The sequence below is a fragment of the Otolemur garnettii genome, unplaced genomic scaffold (genome assembly GCF_000181295.1).
Source record: "Otolemur garnettii isolate 467f Iridium unplaced genomic scaffold, OtoGar3 scaffold00110, whole genome shotgun sequence".
Lineage (NCBI taxonomy): Eukaryota > Metazoa > Chordata > Mammalia > Primates > Galagidae > Otolemur > Otolemur garnettii.
This window is the reverse complement of record NW_003852505.1, coordinates 1835330-1847788: the sequence shown is the minus strand read 5'-3', so window position 1 is coordinate 1847788 and position 12459 is coordinate 1835330. Positions and strand designations below refer to the sequence as shown.

Below are 12459 nucleotides of genomic sequence, written 5' to 3'. Positions count from 1 at the left end.
GAAATTCCCTTTGGAATCTTTTTCAGCAGAAGTGATCATGAAGTTGCCCCCATCCTCACCTCATCTTTCTCACAGTCCTCATCAATCTCAAATACATGATTAGGAATCTTTTCTGGTCTCAGAGATTTGCTGAAAATGTAAGAGAATTGTCTTAGACACTGAACATAACAGCCCAAAATAAAACAACAAACGAAAGCAAGACGAGTAGATTTCTTTCTTTCATAACAAGAAAATAAAGGAGAAATCCTTTTCCCCTTTCCAAACTCAGACTCTCCCCTCTGAGTAAACCAACATTACTGTTTCTATAAGGACTCCCACATGTGCAGCCAACAGCAAAAATATGACCGAGCCCAAGTACATAGAGAGGGGCAGGAGTTGCTAAGAAACCTTTGCCAGAGCTGTTAGTGATGGTGGAATCTTTTCTCTTCCCAGGCAATATGACGTAATTCTGGTTCTTCCATTTGGTTTGCTGTATCACCTTGAACTAGTCATTCTAGGACTCAGTTTTCTTCCCTGGGAAAGTGCTTTGAAAACTACAACAGGCTACACAACAGTCTTATTTCTCCTTTTTTCCAAAGACATTATCCCATTTGATATCCTGTGAGACAGTAGTACTACAGATGAGAAAACGGAGAACTCAAATAGGTAGAATGAGTGGTCCAAAACCATCTGGCTAATAAGTGGCAGAAATAAGATCTGAATTCTGACCGTCTGGGTCCTCAGTCAGTGTGTTCATGCCATTCCTTCAACTCAAGTGAACTTTTTCAGATGTACTTTTCTTTCAAGGATGTCTAGGGTCATTAAACTGAACCAAATATCTTCTAGCTTTTTATTGACACCACTGGGAAAATGTTCACCTTATACAACATCAGTTAAAAGGTTAGTTCATGATGACCAATATCGATCGCCCAAGCCCAAAAGTTCAAAAAACATTTCAACAAGAAAAGATAAAACATATTCAGTTAACCCAAATACCACATTTACCAAACACTCTGGCTGTTTGAAGTTTCACTCTGTTATAAATCATAACTGAAAAGTTTCATGGGCAGTTTTAAAAAGGTAAAAAGTTTAATAATTTGCCTCGTGAATGTTCCCCTGGAATTCCAAACTTACCATGGCAACATTCGAAAGTCCCCAGAAAAATCTTCATACTTGTAGTTTACCACGTGCCAATCTGTGCTGTAGGTTTTAATACACTAAAAGAAAATAGGAATCTTTAATTTGAAATACAGGAAAAGTACAGATTTATCCACTTTTTACAAGTCTGGTAATATGCTGACAGACTTTTAAAAAGCATTTGGGAAATGTTGGTACTGGCATCTCCCTTTGAGAATTAACTGTGTCTCTCTAACCCAATTGGTGGCAATAATCCCCCATCCATACTCTCTTTAGACTCCCATTGCTGAGAGTATTCAAATGCAAAAGGGAAATACTAAAAACATGTGCTCCTTGTGGAAATAATCTCTTTCCTCTGTATCACATCATACAGACCTGTTATATAGGTCAGTTAATTTTAGTAATTTTATTTTCCCTTTACATTAAAGGAAAGTTTTAAAATATATCTTATATTTACTTATAAATTACAAGTATATAAAGATATAGAAATACTTTACATTTTTAAAATATATGAATTTTTTTTGCAGCCCTTGAGCCCCTTACCTCTTTGACAAATAAACTCTGGGCCCTCTTTTCAGCATCCTCTGGTACAGTGGACTGCACCGTTCTGCGCTGACGACCTATCACTGAGATCTGGAGGACAAAGAACATGCTTGCTGTAAGAACTGGCTTAGAAAATGTAGGTTTCTTTTTTAAAAAAAAATGCTTGTGAACTCACAGATATGTCTTCCATCGGAAACATAAGCAGGTCTCTGAGAGGGTCACTATAAATCTGGGTTTTTCTTTGGATAATAACATTCTCATAGTCCAGAGGCTCAACAATTTTGGCCTTTTCCTTCATAAGAGACAAAAATAAAGTTATTGTGGTCAAACTCACAAGAAATAGATTTCTTCCTATGCACTAAAGATATATTATCTCACAAAAGACAGGACTGTTGATGGTAATGAGTACTTAAAGGAGACACTTTCACAGGAGAAACAGTCTTCATAACTAGACAAATGTGCCAAACACACGCATTACAGACACACATCCCCCCTTGTAAAGACAAGAATTCTGATGAAATGATGCTATACTCTGTTTATCCGGGTGCCTTCTAAGAATTTATTGAATTTTAGTTAAAACAAAAGGTGATATTTTTGGAAGCCTGTTGGCTGGCGTTTACTGAATCTGTACTATTCACTTGATAACCCAATTGGAGAAACTATCTACATTCACGGGCCCATTCTGTACCAGGCATACTCTGCACAGGGCATACCAAGTTCCAGTGTAGCTGGGGTAAGCATGGGTATTGGAGATGCTTGATCCCAAAGATAGGGCATGAAAGGGTGAGGGCCAAAGTCAATGGATCCCTGTTCGACTTCTAGGTGAGCTGGCCTTTGGTGCTAGGGGCCCCCAGCCTGAGACTAAAGTTCTAAGGAGCATGGTCAGCAATGATGTGAGAGCCAGGATATGACTTGTTAACAAATGTAATAATAATAGTTTGCATTTACTGAGCCTTTTCTATATGCCAGGCACTGTGTTAAATGCTTTCTACACATTTTCTAAAGCAATACTCATAGCAACCCTATGAAATAGGGTTTTTTTTCTTTTTTGTTCATTTTGTTTTTGAGATAGAATCTCCTTCCGGTCACCCTGGGTGGAGGACTGTGGCTTCATAGCTCACAGCAACCTCAAATTCCTGAGCTCAGCCCATCTTCTTAACTCAGCCTTCTGAGTAGCTGTTAGTACAAGGCGCCTGCCACCACGCCTGGCTAGTTTTTCTATTTTTAGTAGAGAGTCTTGCTCTTGCTCAGGCTGGTCTTGAACTCCTAAGCTCAGGTGATCCAGTGGCCTGAGCCTCCCAAAGTGCTAAGATTACAGGTGTGAGCCACCCACCACGCCCAGCCTGAAATAGCTTAATCATCATCTGTACTTTACAGATGAGGAGAATTTGGACTTAACTCAGGTCAAATAATTCACTGGGCTTTGGTGCTGGAACTGAAACCCAGGTCTGTGACTACAAAGGCTCTGATCTTTATCCATCATCTAGGCCTATCAATCAGGCCTTTCCTCCCCTAACAATAGTATGCAAGGTACTAAACTCAGAATGGAAGCCCACTATTTGCCTTCCTGTCATTTTTTTCCCTTCATTGAACTTGCTACAATCTGATATGCCATCTATTTCACCTCTTTGCCTATTTGAGGGCAAGAATTTTATTTGTTCACTCCTATAACCCCAGCACCTGGAATAGTACCTAGCACGTGGTAGGTGTCCGATCATTAACTGCTGAATGAACTTTGAGATGTTCACACTCAATCAGAGCCGTGTCTCAACATGCTATTCTAGACCAAGGTGAGCATATACTAGTGATTTCTAATAATGATGTTTCATTTAAATGAAGTTGTTTTCTTAAACTTTTATAATGAAAACTGTATAAAGAAAATCCAAATTTAAGATATATTAAAACTTAATATTATGATAGAATCAAGATTATCTTTACATTTGAGGTAATCCATACAATACTTTGAGAACAGTTTTTATACATAGTTCACAATAAGGCACAGCTACATCAAAATTCCATATCTGAAGGGCATCTGAGGGTTTCCTCTGAGATTACTTAGAAACCATAAAGCAAACCACTCTAACCAATGAGATCGACCAGTCTAAAAGATCCTAACAAAGACATACTTTATTTCAAGCCTTAAATTTGGATTTGCAGACCCATAGGATCAAAAGCTGATTATCCCTATCACGTCTGCAAATGTCAGTGCAAAATGAGTTGAAATGGAAAAAAAAAAAGTTTTTATGAAACTCAGGAGATTTTCTAATAAGAAAATTTGACCCCTTTGTGCTATATCTTCCATGTTTTCATGGACCCAAATGAAAGGAAACTGACTGCTTCCTCCAGACCTAACACTTGGAGCCTGTGATCAATTTTTCAGAGAAGTTGAATGAATAAAGCTCTAAGAAAGTAAGCTTTACTCCCTAAAAATAATCTAAAAGTTTTACTATTGTTGCTATCTTCCCAGTACAGATTGTAAAAAGTCTTCACATTTCAATGTTTTTAACCTGTTGAATTAGCATCTATTAACTTCTCCTTACGACAATTTTTTGAGTAACCACTTCAAGTAAATTTGAAAAAGAAAAAAAAAATCCTCTATCAGCTTTTTTGCTTTTTTTTGAGATACAATCTCACTTGGTTACCTAGGACAGACTGCCAGAGCATCATGATAGCTCACTGCAACCTCACACTCCTGGGATCAAATGATACTCCTGCCTCACTCTCCTGAGTAGCTGGACTACAGGCACCCACCACAATGCCTGAACAATTTATCTGTTTTTAGCACAGACAGGGGTCTCCTTTGCTAAAGGAGGGTGGGTGTTGAACTCCTGAACTCAAGCGATCCTTTCACCTTAGCCTCCCAGAGTACTAGGGTTACAGGTGTGAGTGCTTGTTTATTTTTATTTTATTTTATTTTATTTGGTTGCAGTTTTTGGTTGGGGCTGGGTTTGAACCTGTCACCTCTGGTATGTGGAGTTGGCGCCCTACTCCTTGAGCCACAGGCAACACCCCACTTGTTTATTTATTTAAATTATATAAACTATATATTGACAAATTACAGTTGTACAGTTTATGGGGTTACAAAGTGGTGTTGTGATGTTTGAATACAATGTGGAATGATTAAATTAAGCTGACGAACATATCCATCACCATAAATATTTTAACATTTCTGTGATGAGAGCATTAGAAATGTATTCTTAGTGATATTAAAATGTACAATACTCAATTATCAGCTATATTCAGCATGCTGTGCTATCAATCTCAGGAAAAAATCAAGTTTATTCCTCCTGTCTGAGGCTTTTTATACCCACTGTCATCTCTTCATTCCTCTCGCCCCCAGATTCTGGTAACCACCGTTCTGCTGTCTGCTCCTATGAGTCCAATTGTTTTAGATTCCACATGTAAGTGAGAACATGCAGTATTTGTTTTTCTGTGTTTGGCTTATTTCACTTAGGATAATGTTCTCTAATTTCCGAGTCACTTGTTTAAATGTACAGCATGTGCCTTCTAAAAATGAAACTTCTAGCTCCCCGCATATTTTGAAAGTCATGTATTCATGTTATAGAAAACAAGGTTTCACTTTTCACTTAAAACTTAATTAAATGAAAGCATTCTGGGTCTTTACTTCTATTTCCTTTGTCAGGAGTAGGTCGACTGCATCAAAGTTGGTGCAGCTATTCTGGGTTCCAGAAAGTTTCCCCTGATAGAGAGCAAGGCCTATGAGTCAGGCTTCATCTAAGAAGAAAAAGAAGGGACTGAAACCCCACCTTTCCCTTCCAGTTGAATTCAGTTGTAACTCTGTGGGCATCAGATACAAAGAAGACTTCTGACCTGTAGAATCATCATGGTTTAATGATGGCTCTGCCCAGCAGTCTAGAGCATATCCCTCTTCTAACTTTCCTACCCAGCTTCACCATTCTATTATTAGACTTATACGGTTATCCTAAATATAGCTTCTAGCACAACTCAAAGCTCAATCCTGAGCATTCACTGGATGGAAGACACAAGAACACATTATTAACATATCTTTCAGGTTTGTGATTTATCTTTTTTTTTTTTGAGACAGAATCTCACTTTGTCACCCTCGCTAGAGTGATGTGACATCACAGCTCACAGCAACCTCCAACCCTTGGGCTTAAGCAATTCTCTTACCTCAGCCTCCCAAATAGCTGGGACTACAGGAGCCCACCACAATGCTGGGCTTTTTTTTTTCCCCCTCAGAGACAAGGTCTCACTCTGGCTCAGGCTGGTCTGGAACTCAGGAGCTTAGGCAATCCAACCACCTCGGCCTCCCAAAGTGCTAGGATTACAAGCGTGAATCACCATACTCAGCCTGTGATTTATCCTTTCTGCCAGTTTGTCCACTAACTGGCCTAAAAAGTGCTTTTTCAGAACTCTAGGAACTTGCTATAATAAATACTATTTTATAAACATTCAAATAATAGCAACTTCCATACAGTTTCAAAGCAGTATTAAGTAAAAGGCAAAGGCATTTATACAATCTGGAGAGAAGTGAGCATATGTTTCAGCCTTCTCTCCCTATGTAGTGACAGGAAAGCCTAAATTTGGAACCTACTCAGTTTTCACTATGGGGAAAACAAAACAAAACAAAATAAAACAAAATGATTTGTCATTGAAAGCTCTCATTCACTGACTCCTAAGCTCTCTTAAAATAATTTGCTAGAAATATTATTAATATGTTTTGGTAACTCATTTGAAGATCATTTTTCAGTCTTAAGAAAACAATTTCATATACATACTACCTGATTCCTACCAAAAACCTGTCAAGTAAACAAGGAAAATACCATTATTTCAACTTTACACATGAAGAAACTGGCTCAGAAGCTCAAGTTCATCTGTCTAAATTAGTAGCAGAACCAGGATTCAAAGCTAGCTCTCCCAATTCCTGATCTTTTTTCTTTTCTTGTCAATGTTTCTCAAACTCAATTTACTTGCATACAATCCTTGTGATTTTTGCCACACCTTTTGTATTATCATTAACTTCATATTTTCTTCCAATCAAATATCTTCTTCATTGAAAAAAATATATTTATTGTAAAAGAAAGCTTTGGGTTTTTTTGGGAGACAGTCTTACTTACTATGTTGCCTTCTGTAGAGTGCCATAGCATCATAGCTCACAGCAACCTCCAACTCCTGGGGTTCAAATGATCCTCAGCCTCCTGAGTAGCTGGGACTATAGGCAACCACCACCACACTCAGCTAGTTTTTAGAGATGGGGTCTCACTCTTGCTCAGGCTGGTATTGAGCTCCTGACCTCTAGCAATCCACCTCTCTCAGCCTCCCAGAGTGCTAGGATTACAGGCATGAGCTACCTCACCCAGCCCCAAAAGAAAGCTTTATATCACCCCTGTAAAGGAGACAAAATAAGCAATTTTCTAATCTCTAGCAAAATAAAATTCAAAGTGCCAACTTTTGTACTACGGCTTAGGGGCTTAGTACCCTCTTCCATGCTTCCTCAGGTCATGAAGGACCAACTCTTAATGCATTTCCACATGTAAACCCTAAAACTGGGAAGAAATGCGTAATTCCACAAATCTAAATAACTTTTTGATTTCTAATAGAGGGGGAAAGGACAGAGATAAAAAAGGAAATCCAACAGTACAAATTCAGTTGCAGTCTGCTTCTTGGTCCAAAGAGGAAACAATGGATCCTAAAAAGAGTTACTAACAGCATTACCAGAACCTAAGACTTTATGATTTTGTGGTGGTTCCTGTACAAGATGACTGATCTTTGATCATCTTAACTATACATGTATAAATTTAAGAACCATGCTTGTAATCCTAAAAATAAATATGTAAATATGTACATGCTTGTATATATTCCTATATATTCAATTGTCCAACTACTCTTGTATTCAAAAACACACATGACTAGCAAGCCCATTTATGCTATCATTACAAATGTAACTGCACAATTTCAGTTTCATTTAACACACCATAACAGTATTCCTAGCACTCTGGGAGGCCAAGGCTGGTGGACTGCTTGAGCTCAAGAGTTCAAGATCCACCTAAGCAAGAGCAAGATCTCTTCTCTACTAAAAAAAAGAAAGAAAGAAAGAAAAATTAGCTGGGCATTGTGGCGGGTACATGTAGTCCCAGCTACTTGGGAGGCTGGGGCAAGAGGATCTCTCAAACTCAAGAGTTTGGGGCTACTACAAGCTATAACAGCAAGACACTTAAGCCTAGGGTGACAGAGTGAGACTCTGTCTCCAAATGAATAAATAAAACACAGTAACAATCACATAATTATTTCTCTGCCAAAAAAAAAAATCAGCCTGGGTTACATCTGCTTAGAATATTACACCAAAGGTCATTAGTTTACTGGTAAATCTTTTACTTTTAGAAACTAGCTCTTAGGAATTCTAAGAATGTCTCTTCTGCAAGTCTAAAGTGAACACTGGCTTCATAGAATCATTATCACACTGGGAGAGAGACCAGAAAGTGGGCAGAAAGCTTAGTGGTGGGCACAGGGCCAATTCAAAAACATCCCTATGCCACCAGCCCACCCTCCAAATTCAGTTTTATTGCAAAAAGGAGCATGGCAACAGCCAGTTTAAGAACAAGAAGGAGACAGCCTAAAGGTCAGAAGCTCTTTGTCCCAGTATTGCAGTCAGACTATAGTTTCAATGACATCTGAAAATCTCATGGAAAATAACAACAGTTCTAGGAAAGTAGTAACATACACAAAAAGAAATCAGTCTCTCCTTCCCATCATGCCTCCACCTCCCTCACCCGGGAGTTTCTCCAGATCCCATAGTCATTCAGCTCTTTTTCTTTCAAACATTTGTAGTAGGGATCATAGTGCTTTCTCCAGAGAGTATCTTAAAAGAACACTTTGCATTCAAAATAGCCCTTGGGGCCATGTCATTTCCGGCAGCACAGAAAACAAAGTGACTTCAATGTACAACATGTTTATTGCCTGTGCTACCCCCTGGTAATGCACAGGTAGAGGGAACCAGACCTTGCCCTTGAAAAATTCACAGTCTAGTGGGGAAGGCAGGTAAACCCAAGACATATGAGTTAGTCACAAAATCTGTCATGTCTTAAAGCATTACTTGGTTTCTGTGCATCTTTCATACCCTCTTATAGCCACATCTTCCTCTAAGAAAGCAACTGCACAATTGTTTTTGCATGCTAAAGTGTGTGAGTCATCTATTCCCCTGCAGATCAATCTGAAGAATTTCACTGCCTGGACATACCGGGTCTCAGATCATTTCATCTTATCTTCTACTTTTGTTCCTAAATCCTGTTAAGATGAGAGACCAGGTAACTGTCAAGAATAGTGTGTGAAGATGAGGTGCAGCAAGAGCTGTGTTGTGATTCACAGAAGTGAGAAATAACACCAGGGTAGACAAGAGATGTCTAAAGAGGGACCCTACATGACATGGCAATAAAGGAACTGTAACCATAAGGAACTTTTTCATAAGGTTCAGCTAAAGATTACTTGACATTGTTATGATCCTGTCTTTTCTAAATATAACTACCTTTCACCAGCTCATCTCTTTCATTGTCCCCAGTAGGAACTTCCAGTACTGAAGGAGCTTCGAATTACTACAACCTGATGAGGATGCTAGGAAAGCGTGGCTCATCTTTTTAATTAGTAACACCCAACTTGGCAAAATAGACATGAACATATTTTTACAAGGATTATTTTTCAGGGAAAATCTTGGCATAAAAATCTACATACAAATTGCATTCAAGACAATAACCTTTCTTAAAGCAAACAGCTAATGGAAAAATCATTTTTTTTTTTTTTGAGACAGAGTCTCAGCCTGGGTAAAGTATCATGGCATCATAGCTCACAGCAACCTCAAATTCTTGGAATTAAGTAATCCTCTTGCCTCAGCCTCCAAGTACCTGGAACTACAGGCACCCACCACCACACCAGCTAGTTTTTCTATTTTTAGTAGAGATGGGGTGCCGCTCTTGCTCAGGCTGGTCTCAACTCCTGAGCTCAAGCAATCTACCTGCAGCCTCTCAGAGTGCTAGGATTCTAAGACCACTGGGTCATGCTCATTCCCAATCCACACCTTGGCTTACCACCTCATTCTTGCGATAGCCAGATCTCCCACTCTCCCACCACCTCTTTCATCTAGAGCCTTTATCATCTTTTTTTTTTAGAGACAGAGGCTCATTTTGTCGCCCTCAGTAGAGTGCCACGGCGTCACAGAACACAGCAACCTACAGCTCCTGGGCTCAGGCGATTCTCCAGCCTCAGCCTCCCAAGTAGGTGGGACACAGGCACCCACAACGCTCAGATACTTGTTGTTGTTGTTGCAGTTTGGCCTGGCCGGGTTCGAATCCGTCACCCTCGGTATATGGGGCCGGCACCCTACTCACTAAGCCACAGGCGCTGCCCAAGAGCCCTTACCATCTTTACCATACATTGTGGCATGCTGGTGGTTTGCTTCCTTACCTAAGCAGGATTGTAAACACCTGGTGGGTGGGAAACAGTGGCTTGTACTTTCTCTTACCACTTATATTAAGCATTGTTATACACCACGCTGAGCATTTTATACCTAGGATCTCTTTTAACTCTCTCAAATATCCAGCAAGGGGGGATATTTTATTATGTCCATTTTATAGATAAGGAAATTGAGACTTAGGCACATTCATTTGTGGAGCTAGGAGTCAAATCTGCTCTGATGAACTCCAAAGCTAATGCTCTCCTGCACTGAAGTAACAAAAACAAAACATTTCCTCACCCAGGCTCCGACTATGTTTTGTTTCCTTGGATGGACTTTGCATTTTTGGATTTTCCCAAAATGAAACTACACTATCATTTTTGACCAAAGTGCAATCTTGCCTTCTCATTGTGCTGATGATGCTGGGCACAACTGGCTTAGAAAGCTTGTATTGTAACTGGATAAGGAGTTTTGCATTTCTAAGCTGCTGCTTCCAATTTAGCATTTGCCATCAATGAGCAGGGATTAGCACCTTAGGTCTTTCACTTTGGGGAAAGGAGTTGGCAGATTCAACTTGAAGTAAGTAAGAATCAAATTACAAGAAAACAACAGTAAGTTATTGTCAAGGGACCGTGTCTAATTCATCTCAATATCCTCTACAGAACCTAGCAGAGAGCCGTGAGAACTACAAAGCCAGAAGCTTTTGTAGCTCAGAGGGATAACCAGCTGAATAATACAAAGAGACTGATCTTTTACACACATGCCTTCCAAGCCAAAATGGCAGCACACAAGGAGAGAAGGGCAAGTTGTTGCTAATGCTTTGAGAATTCAGTTTTCAGTTCCCAGCTTTACTTTAGAAACAACTTACTGTTCTAAGAATCAGCAAAAAGGAAATTTCAAAGGCATTTAAATGTAACATGGAAACACAGAGGAAAAATAAAACACATTATTCCTCAGAGTTTTAGCATTTCTGAAAAAATTTTTCTAAACAGCAAATTATTTCCCTTTTCCAAGTCTATGGCTATTTACAGAAACTCAAGAACTATTTTTTTAAAAACCTACAAAGAACAATAATCAACAAGACTATGTCCTACATGATTAAGTAGTTCACACATGGTTAACAAATGTTTTTCATTACAGTCAACTCAAATAATTATGTGAGTTATCTAGATTATCTATAAATGAATAAATAGAATTTTGAAGAACTCTGTCCTCCAAAATTCCAGTTTAGCCAATAATTTATAGTTGTACTCAACAAGCTGGCAGACAGGTACGAAAACTAATTTGAATTCAATTCCTCTTGGCTTTTTTGTGTTCACTTTGAGCTAAAGAGCATTCAAATGAAAAATAAGAGGTGAAAAAATGAAAAGAAGGGCTTGAATAAATTGAGAGAATGGCAAGTACCTTGTTAAAACTAGAAGATTATAGTTTCTGTTCTCTAGCACATCATTATTGACAGAAAGAAAAAAAGTGTGCCTTGGGTATACATAATGAGTTTCTAGCAAATCAAAGAATTTAACACATTCAGATAGACATACACAATCATTGCCAATAATTCATTCGTGCAATGGCAAATCAGATTGCACCCATTCTACGCCTATCAACAAATTCGTAACCTGCCTTTGATCTTAGTACTCACTAAGTACTCATAACAACAACAAAATAAGAAATTTCAAAAAAAATTTAAAAATTTCATTGATTTTCCTGATTTTGATAAACAGAACTATAACATACCTTGCATTCTTAAGCAGAAAAAAATGAAAGTACAGAGATGTTCCACAGGTATAGGATTTAGACACCTAAAACACTTACATTCAATGAAAAACTAAAGTCTGGTTTGTTCTATTTGAACACAGTAGCATACACTTACTCCGTTATAGAGCACAGGAATCTATAAAGCATCTATGCATCATTTTCCACATAAGATCTGACAATCAGTCTACCCATCTTGTTAATTTGTTCCTGATAATGGAGTACAGAAAACTGATGAGCCTTATTTTGAAAATAGACCTTGACAGGGGTACAAATATTTTAGTGTTCTATAATCAGTCATATTGAGTCTACCTATCAATTGAAATTATCTCCACCTGTTTGAATCCATCAGTATTTTAAATCTATACCACTGCATGAAATAATACATTCTAAATGAAATGATAGCTCTTTTGACTTCTCTTAAGTTTTCCTCTTTAAAACATCAGATGTGGCTCGGCGCCTGTGGCTCAAGTGGCTAAGGTGCCAGCCACATACACCTAAGGTGGCAGGTTTGAATCCAGCCCGAACCCGCCAAACAACAATGATGGCTGCAACTAAAAATAGCCTGGCGTTGTGGCGGGCACCTGTGGTCCCAGCTACTTGAGAGGCAGAGGCAGGAGACT

At 38.8% G+C, this 12459-nt stretch overlaps 1 protein-coding gene across 2 annotated transcripts in view; it reads right to left on the bottom strand.

The window, feature by feature from the left end:
• DOCK11 (dedicator of cytokinesis 11) overlaps positions 1–12459 on the bottom strand; it is a 212033-nt gene that overhangs the window by 160602 nt on the left and 38972 nt on the right. Inside the window, exons 2-5 of one of the 2 annotated variants that reach the window (XM_003796989.2) lie at positions 1835–1951; positions 1660–1749; positions 1114–1196; positions 60–129 (exon numbers count right to left, since the gene is read on the bottom strand). In XM_003796989.2, the coding sequence (XP_003797037.1) occupies positions 60–129; positions 1114–1196; positions 1660–1749; positions 1835–1951 (360 nt within the window). Of the gene's footprint in view, positions 1–59; positions 130–1113; positions 1197–1659; positions 1750–1834; positions 1952–12459 lie in introns of those variants that run through there. The other variant, XM_023517413.1, reaches the window with a different exon arrangement.